This window comes from Caretta caretta, chromosome 7 (assembly GCF_965140235.1).
Source record: "Caretta caretta isolate rCarCar2 chromosome 7, rCarCar1.hap1, whole genome shotgun sequence".
Classification (NCBI taxonomy): domain Eukaryota; kingdom Metazoa; phylum Chordata; order Testudines; family Cheloniidae; genus Caretta; species Caretta caretta.
This window is the reverse complement of record NC_134212.1, coordinates 74,609,819-74,635,950: the sequence shown is the minus strand read 5'-3', so window position 1 is coordinate 74,635,950 and position 26,132 is coordinate 74,609,819. Positions and strand designations below refer to the sequence as shown.

The window sequence follows — 26,132 nt, the reverse complement described above, 5'->3', positions numbered from 1 at the left end:
TAGGTAGAGATTTTCCAAGACACTTAGTGGATTTGGATGGCCAATTCTGATTAATTTCAATAGGAATTAGGTGTCCAAATCCCATGAGAGGTTTTGAATACTTCAGCCTTAGTGACCTACTGACAACGCAGAAAATCTGCTGTTGATTTTACCTCTCCACTGAAATTTTTTTTACTGCATCTATTGTGCTCTTGTCTTCCACTGAAATCAGAGGAGATTTAGGAAGCACCTGACAGATTGCACAACGAACTCCTTCTACTACAAGAAACTGTAACATTCAGAAGTAGGTCATTTTTCAAGCTCTACAGCTCATTGTTCCTGACTTGAGTTTAACACTGATTTGCGCATTGTGCTTCCACCTCAAACCCATATTACAATTTGTTACCGAAGTCAGGACTGAGCATTGTGGCAATTTGCAGCACTCATTGTCTACCATGGACAAAATCTTCTTATACCTGCTGTGCGCATGAAGCATTTCCTAACGGAGCATTCTCTGTTTGCAACATCACACCCAGACCACTATTATAGGATGTATATATAAAATGACAAGTTATGGTATACAGGTTTTATTAACGTGAGTTTGGGATGACAATATTACTCATGAGAGATTAAGTCAACTGGACTTAATCAACTGGACATTTAGTTGCTGGACTACAGAGAGGGAAAAGGGGATATTACTGCAACTGGTTGTGGGAGTTCTCCTTTAGCTTATGGAGTAGAGGTCTCTATGTTAGGACAAGGATTCTAGTCCTACCTCCCCCGTATGTATATTTGGGAGATATATAGTAACTGTGTCTATTTGTAGCACAAGAATTCATTACATCAGCACCTTCCACGGTTAGAAGAAGATCCTGTGTCCCTTCATAACACTGGGAATCTTCCATTTCCAGTGGAATAAAGCTCTCATTTCACTTATGGGCCACAGGATATCAGACCATAAATCTGTCACTGGGGAAAGACTGATGACAAACTGCCTGCCTTGCACTTCATTCAAGTGTATAAGGTAGTGGCCGTAGTAAGGATGTTTTATTAAATGTGCATTTCTCTGCATATATGTTGGCAATATCATTGTGACAAATTACAGAGCCTTGTAATAAACTGCATTTATTCTGCACCTTTATCCTCCTTACCTTGCACTCATTCACATCTGATAAGAGTATTTCCAAGCCTCTGGGCAGCTTTTGGACAACTGCCATTTAAAAAAAACCAACTTGCCAGGGAAATGCTTCCTTTTTTCCTCCTAAATATGGATAAACTTCCCAAAATTACACTGGCAAGAAGTGCAGGGCTCTTAGGGAGTTAGTCCATATTTGAGAAGAAAGAAGGAGACATTTCCCTGGCAAGCTGATTTTTTTTTTTTTTTGAATGGCAGAAATTCTGCCCAGAATTCCCAAAATTGCCCAGAGGCTTGGAAATACTCTCATCAGATGTGAATGAGTGCAAGGTAAGGAGGACAAAGATAAAGAATAAATGCAGTTTATTACAAGGCTCTGCAATTTATCACAATGATACCGCCAACATATATATATGGAGAAATATATATATTTAATAAAACAACTTCCTTACTACATCTACTACCTTAGAGTCTGATTCTGCCATCCTTTCTCCCTTCCTAGGAGTACCTTGCTCTTCAAATAGTCATAATAAATCTGGTCTTTTGATTTTAAGAGTGTGCCTATCATTTGGTACATGGAATTTTGTGTGCATAATCATTTTCATGCAGTACTATATAAAACTGCAGATGACAACATACACAAAATTGCACATGCAAAACTAGAGGCCATATGTTGCACGATGTCTTAGAGATATAAATTCTATACCATTCTTTCAGATTTCCTCTTTTACAACCAGAAATATTAAGACTCACAAATGTAGGTAACCTAAATAGTGACGAAGAAAACCTGCATAAGAAAATGAGTTCTCTCAGTTAGGGAGATTTGTATTTTCCTTTCAAATCAGCAAAAGTTTTCTCTTAAAGTCTAAGTGCCATGATCTTCCTTATACAAATGTGAAAACTGTTTGGCATTTGTAGGAAAAAGAGGGAAATAGGGAAGGGAGAAATGCAGACACTGAAAATAAGGAGAAAATTCCCTCCAATATTCTCCTTCTCTCAAGAATGAACATTCAAAGGGATGATGCATATCTATGAAATTGAGGTTTCCAGCTCTGTGTAAAGAAAGGCACTTACCTTATAGGATTATCCATCCTTGATACTGTGAGAAATGCTGCTAAATTAGCTGTGTAGGATGAACACACAATAAGGGTAAAGAGCCACCAACTTCCCATCACAATGCGCATAGCCACAGAATTGATAGCAGATTCACCACCTACAAATAAGGAGAGAAATTGAGGTCTCACAGAAACCTGCATTTAAGATCACCTACAGTACATGTTCCATGTCTAAAGTGACACTGTGAACAATCCCTATGAATTTTACTTGATGTTCAACTTGCATTAACAGATCACCCCATCAATATGTTCAAAGACCTATCTTAAGTAGGTCTGATATTTTATAAAAACATACTATCTAACTGCTAAGTCATCCAGAAAGTTGTAGAATACTCTGGTGTACTGGTGAGGTTGATCTGCAACAAAAAAATATACTAAACTGTGTTAAAATCACTGGTTTGAATTAAATCTTGTAAAATTTCTACATCAACCCTCTGATCCCACTTGCCTCTCACATAGTCATAGAATAATGCTCTCAAGAAAATCCACACAGGGCCTTACCCAGAATTGTCAGGATCTAATCCACAGAATGACTTCCATAAATACAGGCAAATTAATAATAAATAATAATAATAATAATAATTAATAATGCAATATCACTATCTAAACATAGAGGTTAAATATTCAGAGTATATCAGAGTAGACCTATATTGTCTGTGAGGGGGTAATATAACTTTTAAACTGAGTACAACTGTTCAAACTTCTGTATGCTACTTATGCTGAATTAAATAATATGAGATTGTGGCATCAGCTACACCACACTGCACTATAAGGTGGGTAGAAAGTTGGCTAGATTGTCGGGCTCAACGGGTAGTGATCAATGGCTCCATGTCTAGTTGGCAGCCGGTGTCAAGTGGAGTGCCCCAGGGGTCGGTCCTGGGGCCGGTTTTGTTCAATATCTTCATAAATGATCTGGAGGATGGTGTGGATTGCACTCTCAGCAAATTTGCGGATGATACTAAACTGGGAGGAGTGGTAGATACGCTGGAGGGGAGGGATAGGATACAGAAGGACCTAGACAAATTGGAGGATTGGGCCAAAAGAAATCTGATGAGGTTCAATAAGGATAAGTGCAGGGTCCTGCACTTAGGACGGAAGAACCCAATGCACAGCTACAGACTAGGGACCGAATGGCTAGGCAGCAGTTCTGCGGAAAAGGACCTAGGGGTGACAGTGGACGAGAAGCTGGATATGAGTCAGCAGTGTGCCCTTGTTGCCAAGAAGGCCAATGGCATTTTGGGATGTATAAGTAGGGGCATAGCGAGCAGATCAAGGGACGTGATCCTCCCCCTCTATTCGACATTGGTGAGGCCTCATCTGGAGTACTGTGTCCAGTTTTGGGCCCCACACTACAAGAAGGATGTGGATAAATTGGAAAGAGTCCAGAGAAGGGCAACAAAAATGATTAGGGGTCTGGAACACATGACTTATGAGGAGAGGCCGAGGGAACTGGGATTGTTTAGTCTGCGGAAGAGAAGAATGAGGGGGGATTTGATAGCTGCTTTCAACTACCTGAGAGGTGGTTCTAGAGAGGATGGTTCTAGACTATTCTCAGTGGTGGAAGAGGACAGGACAAGGAGTAATGGTCTCAAGTTGCAGTGGGGGAGGTTTAGGCTGGATATTAGGAAAAACTTTTTCACTAGGAGGGTGGTGAAACACTGGAATGCGTTGCCTAGGGAGGTGGTGGAATCTCCTTCCTTAGAAGTTTTTAAGGTCAGGCTTGACAAAGCCCTGGCTGGGATGATTTAATTGGGGATGGGTCCTGCTTTTGAGCAGGGGGTTGGACTAGATGACCTCCTGAGGTCCCTTCCAACCCTGATATTCTATGATTCTATGATTCTACAGTAGATTTCTCTGTGACGTTTCCAGCACAATTATGCTTGACCTTTAGTTAAAGACAAAACTCTGTTAAACAACTGATTTTTGCTAGTCCCTCTGGTGTCTGCTTATGCTAAGAAACATAAGAAAGGCCACACTGGATCAGATCAATGGTCCACCTAGACCAGTGGTTTTCAAACATTTTTTCTGTCAACCCAGTTGAAGAAAATTGTTGATGCCCATGACACAACAGAGCTGGGAATGAGGGGTTTGGGACATGGGAAGGGCTCAGGGCTGGGGCAGAGGATTGGGGTGAGGACTGTGTGGTGGGAACAGGGATGAAGGCTTTGGGGTGCAAGAGGGGGCTCTGGATTTGGGGAGGCTCAGGGCTGGGGCAGGGGATTGGGGTGTGGGAGGGAGTCAGGGCTCTGGGCTGGGGGTGCAGGCTCTGGGGTGGAGCTAAGATTGAGGGGTTTGGGGTGCAGGAAGGGACTCTGGGTTTGGGGGGGCTCAGAGCTGGGGCAGGGGATTGGCATGCAGGGTTGGGGCACGGGCTTACCTCAGGCAGCTCCCAATCAGGGGCATAGCAGGGGGACTAAGGCAGGCTTCCTGCTGTCCTGGCACCGAGGACCATGCTGTGCCCCAGAAGCTGCCAGCAGCAGGTCTGGCTCCTAGGCGGAGTCACACAAGCGGCTCCGTGCGGCTTTCACCCGCTGGCACCGCCCCCCCCCAGCTCCCATTGGACAGGAACCAGCCAATGGGAGTGCAGAGCTGGTGCTTGGGGTGGGGGAAGCATGCGGAGCCCCGTGGTCCCCCCGCCTAGGAGATACCTGCTGCTGGCTGCTTCCAGGGCATAGTGCGGTATCAGAACAGGTAGGGACTAGGCTGCCTTACCTGGGCAGCACCACCGACAGGACTTTTAACGGCCCAGTCGGATGTGCTCACAAGAGCCGCCATGACCAAGTGCCTTATATTCCGAGTACCAGTAATGGGTCGTGACCTACAGTTTGAAAACCACTGATCTAGAACAGCATCATGACTTCCAACAGTGCCAGATGCTTCAGAGGGAATAATGAGAACAGGGAAATTATTGAGTAATCCATCCCCTATAGTCCAGCTTCCAGCAATCAGAAGTTTAGGGACACTCAGAGCATGGCGTGGCATCCCTGGACATCTTGGCTAATAGCCACTGATGTACCTATTCTCAATTCGTTTTGGAACCCAGTGATACTTTTCGTGTTCACTACATCCACTGGCAATGAGTTCCATAGGTTGACTGTGCATTGTGTGAAGAAGTACTTCCTTACATCGGTGCCGGCCTACTCCTTCGTACTGAGATTGAAAAGTACTGACTGTAAGATATTAAATGTTGACAGTACCTTGCTGAACAAAGGCCCCATACACAATCCAAATGGCACTGTGAAGCGTGGAGGAAGCAGAGGGACTGGGATGTGAAGAATTCTGTGCTCTGACTGCCTGGATACGGTTTAAAACAAATATCAAGACACCAACTACAGGGATGGCAGCTGCAATGCAGGCCCAAACCGCAAAATCAAAGGGAGCAAAGAGAGAGAAGATGCTGATTTTCTCTTCAGGCTTCTTGATTAGAATCCCCACTGAATAATCCATGTACCGCTTGCTGAAGTCCACAACACTTTCCCGTTCCGGTGTTATAGTGATAGCCGAGATTGCCATATCTGCTCTCTGCAAGAGAAATGCAACAAGTCATATTTCTTCCTGCCCCTAGCAAGCACATTGTTTAGATTGGGCAGATTTGGACTATAAAAGGAGAAGCTCCAAAGCAGCCAATGGTTTACGTATTTCGTTGATTTCTTTCTCTCATCTAATTTTAAATTGAAGTCTAGTTCAATGCGTAAAAAGCAGTAGAATCATTTCAATTTATTGAGAGAAATTAATAAAATAAAAATATGTACTAGTTGAAAGTGGAGTACTGAAATGTACCCTGTGAAATTACTGTATAACAAAGAGCATCTAATTGTCTTACAGGTGGGAATTTACTTAACCTTTCTGTCTCACTTTCCTCATCTACAGAATGGAGGCTAATAATCCTAGCCCTTATCTAACTGGGGCATTGTGAAGATTAATGAAAGAGTCATCATCAATATAAAAATCACACTCTGCATAAACACTTCTTTTTATCTACTTTTGTTACAAATAACTTCTGCAATTACTCTAACTGAAAGATATTAGAAACCCTACTGTATTTCCCCCCACTTTGTTTATTTTGTGTACTTTGTGTATAGTTAGATTTCACTGTTTTCTCTGTACAGTGCATCAGTTTTCCATACTCACATAAGATTTTCATGCAACAGCCAGGGAGACTGTTTTGTTTGGTCGGTTGGTTTTAAAAAAAAAAAAAAAAGGATTAGGACAATGTGATTGGACAGCCATAAACATTGGAAGAAGGTTTCAGGGACAGTTTACCTCCTGAAACTATTTTAAACTCATTGTTTAAGTGAATAGATTTCATGGTAACAGTCATGCTGGCAACCTTTGTGGAAGATAAACATTTTGTTTGAATGTTAATTTGAAAAAAACTTTTTAAAACATATTTTCTGTTTCCTAACTTCCCTTTTGGGAAAGAACTCAGGGAGGAGAGGCTGATATAAAGCTTATTGAAGTCAATGGAAAGACTAGTAACAGAAATACCATAAGTACTCAATAGCTCACAAGAAAGCCTGATCTCATGGGACCTCTAACCAGATTTCCAAATTAATTAAATTCAGAAAAGCTGGGATAAATTTAGAATAAATATGAAAATATCTAATGCTTACCTAACGCACAATGTAATGAATATTGATTATAGATATGTATTTATTACATCTGTTCACTGAACTTGTGTTTTGCTTCAATTTTCATCTCAACCTCCTCTTTCTAGTAATACTAAGTAACGATAAACCTTTTACTTTCCGTTAAAACATATACTGCAGCAGAGCAACCTCCTGTGCAAAGGACAACACCATTGGATATTAATTCCTCTAAATGTCCTTGCACTACATTGATTTTGATTGTTCCATGTTAGAAACTACTACGTGCATCTCTAAGAAAACATATTTCATTTCCTCTAGGGATTCTTGACTATAATCAGTTCTCGGTTATTTCAGTGGTGTTCAATTGTACTCTTCCTGATTTACACAAGTGTAACTAAAAAAGAATCTGGCCCTCCAAGTGTTATCTGACTGGATCATCTTGAGACCAGCTTTCCATTCTTCTTCTTCAAAATGTTCCTGTACAATACATCCATTGAAATCAAATAGTTGATTATTATAAAACCATATTGCTACAAAGTAGCTGTCCCAAAGGAAGTTTAACAGAGTTAGAAATGAAGTTGTAGTAGCTTTGAATTAGTGGCAAAGATATAACAGAAAGTCCTCGAATGAGAATGGAAGTGGAATACATATTTTGGTATCTATTTTCCATATGGTAAATTTGCATAGTCTATAGTTACATGAGCATAGCTTACATTGTCATTAGGAGTTACCTTTGCTGTCACTGACAGAATAATATACTCTAGAGTCTTTGTTTTCTGGAGATGGGCCAAAAGCACAAAAGTTTAGATCAGGATCCAAACTTCAGGAATGTTTAGAATTGGGGTTTTGATTCTGACTCATCCCTTGTATTTTACTGGGGAGGATTTCACTATACCCTTAAAAAAAAGTTAGCTGTACTCTGCCTGAAGATCTCTTCTTCTGCTCTCTGTACCTTGTTAATAAGTTCTCCAATCATGCCGTTCCAAGAGCTGTTATGGAGCTGGTGTCCATACTTGCCATCAGGAGATTGATAAATCTCATACTTGAAGCCCAGATTCTTGGCAAGTGCATCCAGGACATCAATGGAAAATCCTTTATAGCGCTTCGGTTGCCCAAGTATGTTCTCTGCCACCATCACAAAAGGCTCTTCCTGAGAAAAAAATAACATCTAAGCTAACATTTAAAGAAGTATTTTTAAATACCTAAAAAAATGGATCTAACTCTCATCAACCCAGTGCTATTGTTGGCTTTTAGAATACTGAGATTGTCCAGGCCAGAGTAATGTAGTTTTAGATATATTTCTTTCATAAGGTAACAAACGTATCATCTACAAAGGACACACACTGAAATAATAACTAGAAAACCCTTTGATTATTTTTCTATTATTTAGCATTATGAACAATCCAAGAATAGTTCTTACAGGGGTTGGCCCCTGAAGTGCTTTTAGAGTTAACAAAATGCATTTTGGAAATCGTGCAATAGGGAATCCTGCAGGGCGATGGTGTTTCAGTCTGACACAGGCTGTGTGCTCACTTGCCAAGGGAATGCCAGCTCTACTGATTTTACAGCCATTGCTGTTGGCCATGTCTGCAAACTGGTGCTGACATCCACAAAGAGGGGAGATATGATCACTGCCTTTACCCGCTAGAGGGAAGAAAGATAAAAACAGATGGAAAGAAAACTGTCCTAATGATCTCCTACAGTTCTCCAAATCTCTCTAATGCACTTTGATCTAGAAGAAGAGAGAAAATACACATAGAAAAATAAGTAACTTAAGAAGTGTGCATTATTTACATAGCCAACTATAGTATCTTTCAACCAGAGGATGACATTATTATAATGAAGAATTGGCGTGGGCATATAGTTTTGGTAAAGAAGAAAAACAACATAATGAGGTCACCATGTTCAGCATATTAAGCAGTTATAAAGTAACTGCTCCCTTAAAAAGTATATCTTGGTGGCTTAGCCAAGCAGAAAATTAATGAACTACCCTTTTATCTCTGGAAACAAGTTCAAATCCTAATTTATTCCCAATGTAGCTTTAGCTAACTTGAGCTCTAGTACCTTCTAAGTTACTAGTGGGAAGTGGCCCTATACCATCTCATAACATGACAAGATTAGAAGACTTCTCCAAGAAAGCCCAGGAGTCTTTCTAAAAGATATACTTTAGCTCAACAAGCAATTATGGACTTAATGAAAGAATCGCTTGATGAAATTCTATGGCGTGCATTATGCAGGAGGTGAGAACAGATGATCACAATGCTCCTGACTGGTCTTAAAAATCTATTAATCTATGGGATCAGTACAGGAAAATGTTACAGGTCAGAGTAAGGAGCACTGTGGCTGAAATTCACCCCTGTGCAGAGGACTAGTACAAGTCCTGGGCACCATTTGAGCAATGCACAGGCGTTGTATTGGTCATCTGAACGGAGGTGAATTTCAGCCTGGGTGACTGTTTGAGACTAGCACACAGTCTCAGTATGCAGTTCTCTAAACCCCTGATTTTAATGAGCATCAACAAAGTCACACAAAACCATAAAAGTCCTCCATCTCTCTTCTCTTGCTTATGCAGCTGGTCAGCCCAAGTAGATGATAAAGGATTAAAAGACTTAATGAAAAATTATGGGGGCAGGGGTAACAACCAAATGTCCTATCACATCATTTTTCTTTTGAGTATTTTGTCTCCTGAACTCAAATAGGATCATACCAAGACAGTCACCACTTTCAGTGTCAGTCCTTGCAAATCACTGCCCAGACGCCGTTCTTGTAGGCTGCCATTCAGTCCCTTTTCAGAGTCCCATGTCGCCAACTACAAATGGAAATAATACAGTGAGTATGAAGGCAATATTAGGCACGCACATTTTTAACATTTTCCTAAAATGCTCTAACAGCACTTTGACTGAATGGTTATACTCAAAAACAGCAGAGAGTAAAAGGGGTAGGGGGGAGAGAGAATGAGGCATTTTTGCTCCCCATTAGTGTCTGGATTATGATGAGTGAAATTTAAGGGGATAAAAATGCCCAAGTACTTTGGCTGAATGTGTTTTCTTCGATACATCTCACAATAACTATGCTTTGTTATCTACAGTACTTGTCATATCATTTAACCAAAGTCACTTTGATAAGACTTTTCTTTTTGGCAAGTTTCTATTGCCTCATCACCATCTAGATTACCTGTGGTCTCACCACCGCTCCCTCTCTGTTCTCATTCTCTGCCTATATTTCAACCCATTCCCCACCGCTCATCAAATGCCAGTTCCTTTCTCTGGTGCACAACCCTGTATCTGACCAATAAGTATCTCACTTCTCACTAATAAAACAATCACATCCATTTCTCTCAAATGCCATGGTTGCTGAAGATCAAACATCTCCTAAGCTTTAAAATAAGCTATAAACCTTGTGTATGCACCCTGCTTAACCCCAGCCCTGCAATATTTATTGATGCAATGTTTGTCAGTATATCTAAATGCATTAGTTTTCAATTAAATATGATACAGCACATCAAACTAAATTGTACTGCATTTTCTGACAAGAAGTCTAATATGGTAGTCAGCCTCAAAAGACCTATTGGATTTTTTCACAGTGAATACTCTCTCCTTAGTCAGTAGCAGGCTGCTCCTTTTACCTTAGAATGGAATCCATTAAATTGTTTTGTTCTTGGACGGAAATAAGTGATATTGAGGTCAAATCTCTTGTGTTTGTCATCAGCCCTGCACTTAGAGATATGTAGGCCGGTATATATGCTGCTAGCTGTAGGCATACCCCTCAGAAATTAAACATAGGCCATAGAACTCTAAAATGTGGCTTCTTCCAGTTGGGTATCCTTAATGTAAAGAGTCAAAGCTTTTCTGAGCGGGAATGTATTTTTCTGATAATGTCTCTGGTTAAGAGTTCTACTAGACTTACTTCTGTTACTTTAATTTTACCATTCACCCCCAAAAGTTGGACAAGCACACAACAAATAATTGGGGACCACATAACAAATCCTCAGCCAGGGCTTTGGATATAGTGAGTGCAAAAAAAAATAATCTCACAGATCCATCTTAGTTTGATGATTGGTTGGTCATATGAATGAAATGGACACTAGAGTTATTGTAGGTGTCACAACAAGATTCACGTACCTATGAAAACTGGGTACAGTATAGGAAAGTCAGGAATTAGGCTACATCTCTCTTAACACATCTGTGATTGCTAAGAGGTGGGAGGTATAGGTGGTGTCAAAAGCTACAATGACCCAAACTTGAATACTCTCCCACTGATATGTCATTTTGGAAATATCACCCACTCGGTGCAGTAGTAATTCCACTAGGATGGTCTCCTATGAACACCTACAGCTATGGCTAGTGGAATTTAACAGGAACGTTTAATTTTAAATTTAATGTCATATATTTGCTCTCAAAATAAATCTAAATAAGGATTTTTCCTATTTGTTTTGTTGTTGTTGTTGTTGTTGTTATTTAACAAAGCCAGCCAGATCCCCAACAAATATAAATCAGCATAACTTAATTGACTGAAAAGGAGCAAGTCCAATTTGCACCAGTTGAGAATCTGGATATTTATTCAAAACTAGGAAGCAAAACACAACCTTGTATTACTCACCATCTCGTCTTTCAATGTCTTAGCAAACAATTCCTTCTCCCACCCTTTTTCTCTTCCCCACCTTTAAAAATAGCCTTTATCTGAAGACTAAGATATGAATCATTTGAATATCATCTAAATACATTCCTCACCAAGGCTGGGAGCTCTCAGAGTGGAGCTGAAAAATATGCCAGCATAAATAAGGATTTATTTCTTTTGCTTGAGTTTAAAAGGGAAAAGGGGAGAAACTGTCTTCTCATATATTAAATAGGATGAGGTTCAGGGAGGAGGGGAATATGCCTAAGATATTTTTATGGTTTCTCCCTATTTCATTTCAGCCTCAACTGCACACTGTTTTGTATGCAGAGGTAAACTTTGCAGTCTATAAAAAGTAAATGATGCAGATAAGGTTGATAAATGGAACATAAGGAAAAGGAATTTACCAAAAGGGATTCTTCCTCTGAATCCTTGAGCTTCAGACCATTTCATTTGTTCATAAGTGTGTCAATTTTGACTTCCACTTGTTCTTGTAGACAGAATTTTGTTTATAGGATCAATGAATTTACGCTTATATACACCAGTTCTTGACAGCTGACCTGTCAAGATCAGTCCCTGAAAAACTAATTTCCAGCACTGTTAAACAAAATGAGTGCTGCTGCTATTTGATAAGACAGTTACAGTTTTCATTCTTTGTAGAAATGTGCTGTACTTCTACCAGGAATCTGAAGCCAGAGGTTACAACACAATCATCAATTGATAGGAGATATATGGCTTCTAAATCTGATTATGACAAACAACTGCTCAGAGGATCAGCCACTCATAGAATAAATTTCATAAACCACTGGTCTCTGGAAAATATATTTGCTGAAGCAATCCAGGGTATTCTTGATTCTCAAGTTATTGAATTTCAGGGTTTGGGTTTCCTGGTTGTGTCTTTAATAAAGCTTTTGGCTTAAAGCCTTCTATCTAGGCTTTCTGTCTGATTAAGGCTTGTATTGGGCATAGCCATATTACAGACAAATCCTACATTCCCTTCATAAAACAGGTGGTCAATCATCACTGAAACCTAAACTGGAGAACCAGCTACAAAATCCTGATGAAATTATCATTTATCTGGAAATTCTGGCACAAGGCATGGTGCTGATATTTCTCAGATAGTAGTTGTGTTTAGCTGAGAAAATCTTGGCAAGAAACTAACAAGCGTAATTGTATTTTACAGCACATACATGCAGAACATGGTCATGCACATACAGCATATACAACAATGAAACACTATTACTAGTTGGTTAATGAACTGTTAATGATACATTGTAAAGGGTTTGATCCTATAAGCTGCTAAAAGGCCCTGCGATGCGCTGAGCGCCTTCTACTTCTCCTGACTGGGAGATCAAATGCTCAGGACCTCACAGGAGGCACTGACATGTTGTGTGCTTGGACTCCATGTGCTTCCATCAATAAATAAGGAGCCAGATCCTGCTAGTTGCCAATGGGAGATACACACACACAAAAGATGGGCCAGACGGGACCCTATGTTAATATAAAAAGAAAAGGAGTACTTGTGGCCCCTTAGAGACAAACAAATTTATTAGAGCATAAGCTTTTGTGAGCTTCAGCTCACTTCATCGGATGCATACAGTGGAAAATATAGTGGGGAGATTTTATATACACAGAGAACATGAAACAATGGGTGTTACCATACAGAATGTAACAAGAGTGATCAGGAAAGGTGAGCTCACCTTACCTGATCACTCTCGTTACAGTTTGTATGGTAACACCCACTGTTTCATGTTCTCTGTGTATATAAAATCTCCCCACTATATTTTCCTATGTGTGCATTCGACGAAGTGAGCTGTAACTCACAAAAGCTTATGCTCTAATAAATTTGTTAGTCTCTAAAGTGCCACAAGTACTCCTTTTCTTTTTATGGATACAGACTAACACGGCTGCTACTCTGAAACCTATGTTAATATAGTTCCTGATCTCTCATAGCCTTACTCATGTAATTGGTCCCATTCAAGTTAGTAGGTCTAATTGTGCTTTCACATCAGAGGAGATCTGAAATAACACCACTGAAGTCAATGGAGTTACATTGATGTAAAATTGTTGAGTAAGAACAGAATCTCAGCCTATGAGACTGCTCATAATAATAATGTTAAGTCATGTAAGTAATGTTTGCATGGATTGTACATAGGTTATAAGTAAATTATGTCTTATATGATAGACAGCATATAGTAGCAACGACATATATTATCCATAACTAGCAATATGCTTTTATAACCATTTGCTTATGCATCAACTGCCATTGCAAATGCATTTTCTTTAAGAGCAGTACTTTGATATAAATTGTACAGCTATGTTCAGTAAGCCATTTATAATTAAATCCACAGCCATTTCAGTGAAAAAATGCAGACATACTACTGACAATTAGACAGTAAACATTTAATAAACCTCATGTAATCAAGTGCATGTAGAAATAAATGTCTATAATAATCAGTTACATTTCAATGTACTAGATACTTAAATTAACAGATATAAGTGGAAAAATATGTATTTTATCTTTTCTACTAAAAGATGAAAATTGTCCCTTTCACCTATCAAGCAAATATAGCTGAAAAATTAAAAGTGACATAAAAAGTGAATATTTATATTTATACCAAATCAGTAACTAAGCCCACCCACATCTGTATTATTTAAGTTTAGGCTACAGTAGTTACTGTCAAAATAATCTGTGCCACTATCATCTTACTCTCCTATTAGATATGACATCACCTAACACGATCTACTTTTCAAAGAAAATGCGGACCCTTAGTAAATAAAACATTATCATTTTTAGCAGAAGCACATTAATTGCTTGAAGGGGCCTGCATTAACCAAAAATATAGATCTTCAATCCCGCCAAGAAATAGCAAAACCTTGCTTGGGAACTTCTTTGTAGCATAAAGACCTTTTTGGACTTTTAGCACTAGGAAGAAAGCAAAAGAGAGGAATGTGTGTCAGGCAGTCATTTCTCAGAGCATGAGACATGGACCTCTAGTTCAATGCAAACTATGTTTCCTAGAAATGTGGAAGCTCAGTCCAAGCATGGAGACAGATAAACTGGGGCATCCTATCCTCAGTCAACCTGATTAAAGTTATCTGAAGTGGACTCCTAGGCCCATTGCAATTCCAATACAATACATTTTTGTATTTTATGGCAAAGGAGTAGATATCAGAATTTTTTAAAAATCTTCTTGTGCTAAATTAATTTAATTACATGTTGGACCACTCTGGTTAACATTGCTAGTCATTTATTGTACAGTCAAGTTAAACAGATCATTTGGGAGGTTTCTTGTGTCTTCCTCCCAAGCATCTGGTACTGGTCATTGTCAGAGACAGGATACTAGATACGACTTGACAAGTGAGCTCATCCCATATAGTGTTACTGTGTAACACCACCTGCTCATGTTGCAACAGATTTACTTTTAAATATTATTATATACTGATTTCATTTTACAATACTTTTGTGTTAAAGATGTAGCCTGTTTCTGAACATTCACATAATTGGAATGTCAGTATTCAATGGATGGGTATAATCAGTTTAAGACAGATACTGTAACAAGGAAAGGAGAGGTAGAAGGTGGGCATTATATGGTCAAAAGCCTCTGTGAGGTAAAATCTGACAATGGCAAGTTTGGGACTGGGATAATTTGGTTGAGAATTCCATCAGAAATGAAGTAAAGGAGAAACACAGTGCACCTCTGCCACTGATTAATAGGACTGGAAGACAGCAAGAACCAAGAATTCCTGGATCAGCTCCTGAGGTGCTTGAGCAGTAAGAAACCATACTAATAGGGGACTCTCACTGCCCAGGCAAACAGAAAAGAACACCTCAAAGCAGTTCTTAGACTACATGAAGGACAATTTTATGATCCAGAAAGCAGAAAACTCAATCAGAAGAGAAGTCATGTGATTCAAATAGAGAAAAGCTAATTAAGAACATGACAATAATAGTGATGGTTAGTTTCATTCACTGTGAGATATATGAATTCAACATAGGATGGAACAGTTATATAGCCCACTGGTCAGCATATACTGTGCATCCTCTCTATGCACCCAATCCACAAAAGGTATGAGTCTGTTACAGATGCCAGCTACAGACCCTAGCTCTTTAGTTCAAACTGTGGAGACTCATGCTACAAACTCTAAGAGCTGGATTTTCTAAGATATTTAGGCACCTAAAGGTAAGCATGCAGGGTTAGGTCCATCCATGGGATTTAGACTCTGCATTGCAAGGCCTAGCTTTTAGGCTCTCAGCCACCTAATGGAATTCACAACCCTGACCTAGATGTCCAGGCTCCCTATACAAAGCGTGGGGAGCACTGGGAGCCTAAGAATGGGACTCACAAAAGGATGCAAGCTGAGAAGGAGCTATTTAAACTAGCCAAGACAAAATGCTAAGGATAGGGGTATGATCTAAGCCCCACTCCTCAGAGAGTGTCAGTCACCTAACAGGAGGCACCACTCTCTGCTTGGGATTCACATCAGTGAACGCTCTTCTGGAGTCGGGGCCAAAGACAGGTCGTCCCTTCTTCACAAAAGATAGCCCAGTTCAATGGTCAGAGCACTCTTGCAAGATGTGGGCGATCCCACCTTCAGCTTCTCATTCTGCCTGATGTGGAGCAGGAAACTGATCCCAGAAACTTCAGCTCCCACCTTTCCGGTGAGCAATTCATCCAGAGTACCCCATAGCCCAGTGATTAGGGCACTCATCTGAGAAACCCAGGTTACAGTCCCTGTTGCAATGAATGTGGGATATGCAGGCCACTGAATCCCATGGAGGAAAACTTTGTTCCAGTTTTGTTGATCCAAAAGACAGTCCACTTGGCATGGCAAGGGGCCTGCAAAAAAATTGCTCAGCCATTCAGTAAATCCTCAGAGCAGGGAAGAGAAATCATGTATGTGTTCTCTGCCACTCCAGTGGTCTTTTGCTGATTCTGGCTGCCATATCTTTTCCAAGTAAGCCCTTTAGAGGCAGTGAGTTGCTCTTGCAGAGCAACTTCTGCAGGGAAAAATCAAGGACTAAGGAAGGGAGTACTGTACAGGAACTGCCATGCTAATGCTTGGTTCCCTGCCACAATTCTGTAACGTATCTGAGAGAGAGCACTATGTTCTTGTCCAAGAGAATGATGTGTGCTAGCAGTGTTATTGCAGTGTAAATGGGCCCTTAGAGTATGAATTCTTCAGGGGAAAGAATGTCGCTTATTCTGTTTTAAAGTACTGTGCAAATTTATGGTGCTATATAAATGATAATAAAACATTTCTAGAGAATAACTGAAGCATGAGCATTAAGCAGTATAACTTTATAATGAACAAATCATTCTAGACAAACTTGATTGCTTTTTTTGATAGAATTGCAAAATTAGTAGCTAACAGGAAAGAAGATGGCATACAATACCAGTATCTAAATGTAAGTAGTGTACTTCAGTCAGTGTCTCCTGAAATCTTACCTCGCACCATTTGAATTAATTTCCTGGGGAAAGGCAATACCACATGGCTTACAAACTACCTGATGAACTACAGTCAAGGGGAACAATCAAGAGTGATGTATCAAGCTGAAAGGAGGTCTCTAGTGGATGCTTCAGGGGTCAGTGTTCAGGTCTAGTCTTATTTAACAGCATTATTAAATATTTGGAACAGGGAAGAAATAGCACACTACTAAAATGTGCCGATATCACCAAATTATTGCGAACACGAGTGAGGATAGAAAAGAAATATGAAGAGAGAAGGAGCAGTTAGAAATATGGGCATGAAATAATTTGTCTTGGAGAAATACAAGCTAATACCTCTGGGGAAAAAGAATCTAACACACATATATGCAAGTGGAAAGAGAAACCTGGTAACAAATGTCAAAGAGATGTATTGGGGTGAAACTGGACAGAAAATGAGTGAAGAGTTTGCAATGTGATATGGTTGCAATATTGCCAATGTGATTTTGGGCTGCATAAGTAGAGGCTGCACATGGCAAATTGCCCGGGAGACAGTCCCTCTCTATAAGTAACTGTGGTGAGGCCACACTGAAAATATTGTGTTTAGTTCTGGGAAAATCAATAGCAGGAAGAGGTAGAAATATTGGACAGAGTTCAAAGGAGACCAAAAAAAATTATTAGAGGGCTGATGGAACTGGCTTATCCAAAATGATTAAAGGAACTAAACAGGTATAGCTAGGCTAAGAACAACTAACAGTATGGCTACACTGAAGCTGGAGGTATAATTTCCAGCTCACGTAGATGTACATGCGCTAGCTATGATGAAACTAGAATGTTAAAAATAGCAGCGTAGATGCAGCTTCCTGGGCTTATCTGACACCCTAGCTATGCAGCTGGGCAGCTAAGCTCATCATGCTGCCTGCACTGCCATGGCTACACAGGTTTCAGAGTAGCAGCCGTGTTAGTCTGTATTCGCAAAAAGAAAAGGAGTACTTGTGGCACCTTAGAGACTAACCAATTTATTTGAGCATGAGCTTTCGTGAGCTACAGCTGACTCCACTGAGTGCATCCGATGAAGTGAGCTGTAGCTCACGAAAGCTTATGCTCAAATAAATTTGTTAGTCTCTAAGGTGCCACAAGTACTCCTTTTCGTCTCCTAGCTACACAGTTATTGTTAGCATGCTAACTCAATCAAAGCTAGCATACGTACAACTACCCAAGCGAAAATTACAGCTGCAGTGTAGACATACCCGAAGACATGCAGGAAATTTATATGTACCATAAAATAATAATGACTATTACTACTTTGAATCTATATAACGTCTTTCTTATGAGGATCCAAAACATGTGCAGTTTGCAAAAAACAAAAAAACTCATTAAGCCTCGCTGCAGACTTTGAGATAAGAAAAGGACTTAGAAAGATCAATTCAGCAGTGCTGAAATGCAAACTTTGTGGGATGGGACATGTAACAATGTACAGCAACAGTTTAAGGTCTTGATCCTGCAAACATTTTGTATGTTCTTCATTTAAACACACGACTAGTACTACTGAAGACTATAGGATTACTCAGCTGTAAAGTTAAGGGTGTGCATAAATGTTTGCCAGATAAGAGTCTAAGACAGGAAGTAAAGAAGGATATCATATGCAAGTGAAGATGAAGGAGAGATTTAAATAGGTAAAATGTAATTACTTGAGCTGGAATTTGGTCAGGAAACATAGATATAAACCCCTATTCTTTTGAAAAGCATACAGCAAATGGCAGGACTTAGATTCTACATCTCATCTGAAAGACAACACTTCTAGCAACATCAGGCCCACAAACCATGCAAGGGAGTTGGTTCAATATGGGCACAGAGAGAAGAGTACAACCCACTGAATCGCCATCACATAGATATTCCTAGGAGATCTTTCATTCAAGTACTGATCCAGCCCAGTGCAGCTTCATTGTGGGATCAGAATGGATCATAGCGCAAAGCAGTATATTTGTAGGTTGTGAACACCAAGGATGGAGAGAAATGTTTTAGGGTGGTGCAAACAGCTAAAATCTGGTGTAAAGGAATGAAACTAAGTAAAGACAATTTGTGGATTAGTATTAGAAAAATCTCTTTGACAGTAAAATCATTTAGAGTATGGAATGGTGCTCCCATTTAAAAAAATAATAGAAATGTCATTAGAAAACATATTATAAGACACAATCACCATTGTCCTGGGGAAGGTCTGGTGTTCTAATAGGGGTTTTTAACTCTAATTTTTTGAGATTCTCCAGAAGTCTCTTTAAAAGCACTGGGCCACATTCTGTTCTCTGTTATGCTGGTGTAAAATCACTGAAGTCAATGGAGTCAATCTGGATTTACCTTTGTGTGACAGAGAACAGAACCTAGCCCTACTATATTTGTGGTTCGTTATTGCAGAGGAGTAAAACGTTACGAAGCCAGATGCAGTAGTTGTCAGATGAAATCATTAACCAAAACTAAATTTAGTAAAATGCCTTGTTGCCTTTTGAATAGTAAAGAGAGCTCTGTGATATAAAACGAGTAGTATAATTGGTAGTATACTTATATCAGAGGAAGCCATGACAGCCCTGTACAGTGAGCTCTAGAGGCTGCTTACAATATTTGTGATTGGTACGTCACACACAGAATACACATAAGCCTAAGCCAGTGGCTGTTTATATTTCCTGTAACTGATATATATCACAAGGGACAACATAATCCATTCTTTGACACTGTCCAGTCACAGAGATATCTTCAGCTGTGTATTGTGGATGGGTCATCCCACCTGTGTTACACATTCAGGAATCTACATGTTGATTATTAATTGTATGCTCCCATGCTTCCAGTGGGGTGGCAGATCCATTGTTGTTCTACACGATAGGCAAAATGAAACATCACCATGACCAGATAGTTGAAGCAGGATGATCAGATACTGCAACACAGAAACAAAAGCAACCCAAAAGCAGTAACTATTAATGATCCTGCAGCTGCTTTGAATAATGAAGAAACACATTCATCCCAATGCTTTGACCAAAGCTTGAGCAAAATGTTATAAGGGGAACCAAATACACACTAAATAGAAAGAGTAACCAAGCAGAAGTGACAAGGTAAATGTAGCCCGTTAATTTTAGTGCTATAAATGTATAAATATGCCATCTCCACCTCTGATAGAATAAATTGCCTCAATTAATACTACTCTTTGTAGAAACAGTGACAGCAACATGCTAATGACGATGAAACAGAGGAAATTAGTGGGGGACATGGGCTGCCGTGGCAACGTAGGTACTGAGTAAGATACAGTATTTAATAAAGCAATCATAACAGTGAGGAAAACAGTATGAAAAAGAACATTTTGCTTTAGTGGCTTTTGTGTATAATATTGGCAACTATTGCATTGCCACAAGAGATTTGTATACTATTTCCATAATAGAGTAAATCAAAGGTATGGAAATCAACATGCAAAATAAATTAAATGTTTTTCTTCCTTACTAGTTCCAGCATGTGTTTGTAATGTAAAAATAGAAGAGTCCCCCTTTTTGTGCTCTTCACACCTTCCATCCATCTCATCCACTTAAGAGTGAACAACATCATACAATGGAACAACAGTGCTGCTTAATTAGCTAGTAGAGTTGCTGTGACATAACAAAAGGTATACTCTGCCCACCAACCTCACTTCCTGAGCTTGAGCATTCTGCTTCCAAACACCTGAGAGAGACTACCAGATCAGGTACAGAGGTTCTGGGAATCAAACCCAGATCTCTGCATGGTATTGCTGACTACCAGTGTTTATGGCCAGCCACCTTTCTGTACATAAGTTTAAAAATGATAAAGAATAATAATAATTGGACCAAGCCAAGTGGAAAATGTATTAGTGAAGGCACTAGGAGGTTGACTGAGAAACAATTCAAAATTGCCTCTTGAAAGTACATTAACCATTTGGGAACCAAAATAGCTCTCCTAGCTCCTTTCACAATTGCATAGGATTTTAAGACAAACAAATTGTTGTCCAATCTACATATGACAGGTGCTTGGAGTCAAAATGAATTCTGAAAATTCTGCATGCTGCTATCAAACCAGGAGAGGGAAGGCAGATGTGCACCAGAGTTGCTGTTTGTGGACAAAACAACATGTACTGCATCTGCCATTGCTAACTATCAGTGGATTATAATGAAAAAAACCCATTTCACACGGATGGACTTTTTATATAGCTACCTAAGTGAGAGGGCAGGGAGCAACTAGCTTCTGACAGCAGAACTATTCTGTTATCTGTGAAGAAGTGAAATGGGGAGGCTATTTTGTGATGAATAGGAAATTCATTTGAAAAAGTTGAAACTAACCAAAAAAAAAACCCCACAATTTCTACTCTCTATAGATTTTCACATCACCCTCATGACCCTAGTATCTGAGCACCTTCCAATCATGATGTCCCAATTATAATCCCCTATGCTAAAGAGGAAAAGGGAGAAGGGGGCTGTAGCTATAAAATACTAAATATTTGGTATCTATCCCAAATTCTTCACATAGAAACTCTGTACTGGTGCAATTAATCAAATAATTGTAACTGGTTATGCCAAAACATCTGCCGTTTCTGGCAGTTCTCATTCTGCTATATATGCAAGAAGTTCTTTTCTTCTCTGTCCATAGCTGGACTTTTAAGTTGCGTGGTTCACTGGACAGTCCATTCTGCCACCAGATTGGAGACTTGGGTTGAAGGATAACTGAGCAGTGGCATCTTACATATTTGCTGGATGCATAACATGAAGGGACAATTGGAGTTTTCACCCAAACTATTTGCTACAGGATGACTAAAGTCCATTTCCCTATGTGCAAGGCCCAGAGCTGAAGAAAATACAAAATGAACATTTTTCTGGGAAGATATTCTAAATCTTATTTGGCCCATATATGAATGAGAGATACCCATCTCCCTCATTGATTAGTGGGATGTTTCATATCATCCTGTCTAGTAGTCAGCCCAAAAGAGAGTTATGTAACTCCCTGACTGATGGCAGACTGATAAAAAATAGATTTCTAACCCCAACAGGAGCAAAGGGTGAACCGCAACCTCAAGCTTTAAAAAAAATAAAAATCTGACCTTAATAATGATGTACTATTTAACCCGCACTCTTTCCCAGTCTCTAGTCGCAGAATAAACATATGGGCCAAAGTGTGGTCAGCTTGAAAAAGAGACAGAGAGATTGGACTGTTGGAAAGTTATCAGTGGGAGGGGGTAAACTGGGATGTCTGAGATATTTATATCAGATAAACTTCAGGAAAACTCAGGAGTAAATTCCTGATCTTATAGAAGTCAGTGGCAAAATTCCCATTGATTTCAATTGGACCATGATTTCACTCAACTTATGGTCTTCTGAAGTTCATTCATTACCAATACATTCTCTCCTTGATCCCAATTAATGGGACATAAGCACCTAAAGAAAAAGGAAAAAAAGAACCCTTCAGTTCCTTTCTCTAATGTTGCAAGTAGTGGAAGATAGACCCATATCTGCACAAAGTTGGAAATCTTGTGTTAAGGTTACAAATGCATTCTTAATTTTTAAGTACTTTTCTCCCATTTTTGGCATTCCCCTTTCAAGTTTTGCTGCCTATGGGACTGATCACAGCTACATTTAGGTTTTGGGGGCTCTTTTCAACATAGAAAATAATACAAAGGAAGTCAGGATCATTCTTTAATGGGTAATTAGCTCTCCAAGAAACAAATTAAACATAGACCATACTATTAAAAACACATGAATGTTCATCTGCATAATGATACACATTTAATGGTTTTAATTTACAAGAAAAACAATTTAAAAACAGCTTTTCAAGATATATTTTCTCCCTTTGGTTTTGTTGTATACATATAGTGAGTTTTGCAAGCCAATTACCATCAGCCTACACACAAAGCTAATTAGAACTGGATGTACAAATTTGCTATATCTACAGTTAGTGTTATAATTTCATGATTCCAACACTATTAAAGCATTTGCAGTGTCCATAACAACATACTTTGGCTGCCTCTATTACTCTTCCTAGTCATGCCGGCAACCTTGAGTGATGTGAATTTTAATTACATTTTTTTCTTATTTTTCTTTTCAAAGTCTTTGTCTTTCTTTGACTGTGTTTTTTCCAAGGCATATTTAATGCTTTTTTTAGCCTTTTAAAAAATGCCAGCAGTCCTGAACTTACGAGCAACCTTACAATAACAAAGCAGTGTATCCAATGGCCTAGATTCCCAAAGATCCCTAAACCCCAGACTTTGGCACCTAAGTTTCAGGTTTAGGTGCTAAAACTAGCTCCACTGTGATCCACAAAACTCCTGCCACACCCTGTAGGTGCCTAAGCTCACTTGGTGCTTAAGTTTTAACAGTAAAAGTTCCTTAGATGCCTACATTTCAGTCTCTAGGCATATACGCTGCTGGCCCCATCTAGGCATCCAGACACCTATCTCCTGCCTAACCCCAGAGAGTTTCACAAACCAGGAAAGATAGGCATTCAGGCCACCTATGTCACACGTGGCACCCAATCCAGTAGGTGTACTCAGAGGCCAGTCACTGGATCAGGTTCCATTCAAAATGCATTTGGAGGAGCTGCTGCTGCTGCCCGCTCACCTTGTAACCCAAAAGTTCGAGCACTTGGCTGGGATGTGGGAGAGCCAAGTTCAATTCCCTCCTCTCTGACAGAGGGGGAGAAAGGATTTGAAGAGAGGTCTCCCCTCCCTCCGGTGAGTGCAATAATCACTGGGTTATGGGATATACTGATGTGGGGCTCCCTCCATCTCTCCTGTTTCAGTATTTCTCCATAGCTGAACAGTCGTTGGGCCAAGGAGAAAGCAAATATGCATGTGAGAATGATTCTGTAGTCCAGTGGTTGAGGTACCCACCTGGGGCCAGTTCCCCGCTCCAACCACTTCATTGTTTATATGCAGTGGAACAGTTTCAACAGGAGAGACAGAGGGAATACCATCACCTCAGAATATCGCACAGCTCAGTGGTTAGAGCACTCGGCTGAGAGGTGGGAGATCCTTCTTCTAATCCTTCTCCCCCTCTACCAGAGCGGGGAACTATACCTGGTTCTTCTACAACCCAGGTAAGTGCTCTAACCACTAGGATAAAAGTTATAAGGTGGGCACCGACCCACACCTCCTCCTCTTCCTTTGGCTGTTTTGTGCGTGAAACAAGGCAAGTGCCTAACTCGTTCTCTCAAGAAACACCCTAGGTGTCTAAGCCGCCTGACTCCAGATGGTAGGTTTCTGCTGAGGATCACTACGCAGAGATAGGCACCATTGTCCAAGGGAAGGGGACTTAGCACACTCTTCTCATCAGTATCTCCCCTTGGTTGGCTTAGGCAGCTTCCTGCCTAACATGCTGGTTTTTGTGGATCGAATTTTCTGATGGCTGTCTCTCCCCATTCATTGTATAGGGAGCCTATGCACCTAACTCAGGCTTTGTGGGTTGCATTATTGTTTCTGGAATTTTCTAAAAGTTAGGCATTATGATGCTTAACTGTTGCAATGCCTAATTCTCTTTATGGATCCCACCCAATGTGACCAAGAAATATTACAGACCTCTCTCCATTTCCACCAATAAGCAACATAGCAAACTAGCTAGCAAACTCCAGCCATATTAAACTACATTTTCCTCTGGTCAATTCAGTGAAGTAATTGGAAGCAGGAAATTTAGCAGAAGGTAAAGTCACATGAGTAATGTAGACAGTATCCACACAGGTGTTTTGGATACTGATGCATTAAGTAAAGGGAAAGGCAGACAGGTTGGGACTCAGGAACAAGGTAAGAAGGGCAGCTGAAAACAGACAGCCAAGAAGCTGGGAAACTACACAAAGGTGCTGTAGATATAGTGCTGTATTTGGTGGATAAAACACATTGTGAGTTGTTAGCCAATACATATTTGTTATGTGCATGGCATATCAATATGCTCTAAATCAAATCAATATGTATAACATGCATGTAATTAATATTGTACACATTAAATCATATATGAATGCTGGGTAGTTGTGTTAAATTGTGTCACTGTGAGTTATATTATGCCTTTCCCAGAATGCAGTAAACTCTTGTTCACTCATGCTAACGTATATCCCGTCACACTTTGCACAGTTGAATTCCGTCCTTGGACAGACACATACAAAACCTGTCAGAAGCAAGATGCATGAATGGTGTGCCCTAGTATTGTTAGGGAGTGCATTAATGGCCCACTGTTACCTGGATTGTGGTATCCAAGACAAAGGTAAGGAAGGTACACTACTTATTTTTCTGTACTGTTGAGACAGGTGGGTGAAATACATATTGCACTCTAATTTATAAACAACTGTGCTATAAATCTACGTAGTTTTCACTGCATATTTTCAAAGCACACCTTTTATAACTGCGTCTCAGAAGTACTATATGTATGCCTCCTTTTTGTATTGTACTGCTTTGTCTTTGACTAATAAACTGACTAAGCTTGGCTATTTGGTATCTTAAATATTTTTAATATAGAACTGTAAGTGGAGTATAATAATTGGCTATTCTTAGTTAACAGAGTTATTCTTAAAATGTATTTGTAATGTCTTGACAACATCCCCTGCAGAATCCCGACCATGGCTTTGAAACACAGTCTCAGGTTTAGGTTAACTAAACTTGAGTTAACACTGCTCTTCAAGAACCTTTGTGAGGATGGCACATCAGCATGTTGGGACAGGACTCTGAGAAGTTAGTAAGTGTTACGTGAACACCTCAGCGAGCAGACATGATCACTAAAGCTCATTCATGGATTTCAATATCATGCCTTGGTGCTTGGATTTAAGGACCTACCAATAAACTAGGATAACAACCATATCCTTCAAACTGCTGAGGACCAATTGCAGGACACAATATGTGACAAAGGCCCAAAATGCAGGACAATCAATCAATAAATAAATAAATTCAGGCAGGAAATGAAGTGCTGCAGGATTCATTCCTTTAGTGTAAATAACTCCCTCTGCAGTTGCAGTTTCATGATTTCCCATTTCTGATGTAAACAATTTTCAGCAATAAAAGTGAGGACACACCAAAGCTGTTTGGAACATTGGGACTAAAATGAGTAATGCCCCTTCAAACAAGGGAGTACTTGAGAGATATGGATACAGCAACACTGTGCAGATTTATTGCAAATTATCTGAGGAGAAAAGGAACATCATACATTCATTAAATCTTTTTTGAATAACTTTCACTTGACATTCTTCAGTTGCTATGGTGATTATTATCTAGCTGTTTGTATATTTAAAGAACAATCCAGTATTCTTTCTT

General features: G+C 39.7%; 1 protein-coding gene across 9 annotated transcripts in view; it reads right to left on the bottom strand.

Annotated features, from left to right (window-relative positions):
• Window positions 1–26,132, bottom strand: part of GRID1 (glutamate ionotropic receptor delta type subunit 1) — an 828,929-nt gene that overhangs the window by 68,789 nt on the left and 734,008 nt on the right. For all 9 annotated transcript variants that reach the window (XM_048856782.2, XM_048856783.2, XM_048856778.2 and 6 more), the window contains 4 exons: window positions 9,526–9,627; window positions 7,771–7,968; window positions 5,427–5,751; window positions 2,189–2,327 (listed from right to left, as the gene is read on the bottom strand). In XM_048856782.2, the coding sequence (XP_048712739.2) occupies window positions 2,189–2,327; window positions 5,427–5,751; window positions 7,771–7,968; window positions 9,526–9,627 (764 nt within the window). The remainder of the gene's footprint in view (window positions 1–2,188; window positions 2,328–5,426; window positions 5,752–7,770; window positions 7,969–9,525; window positions 9,628–26,132) is intronic.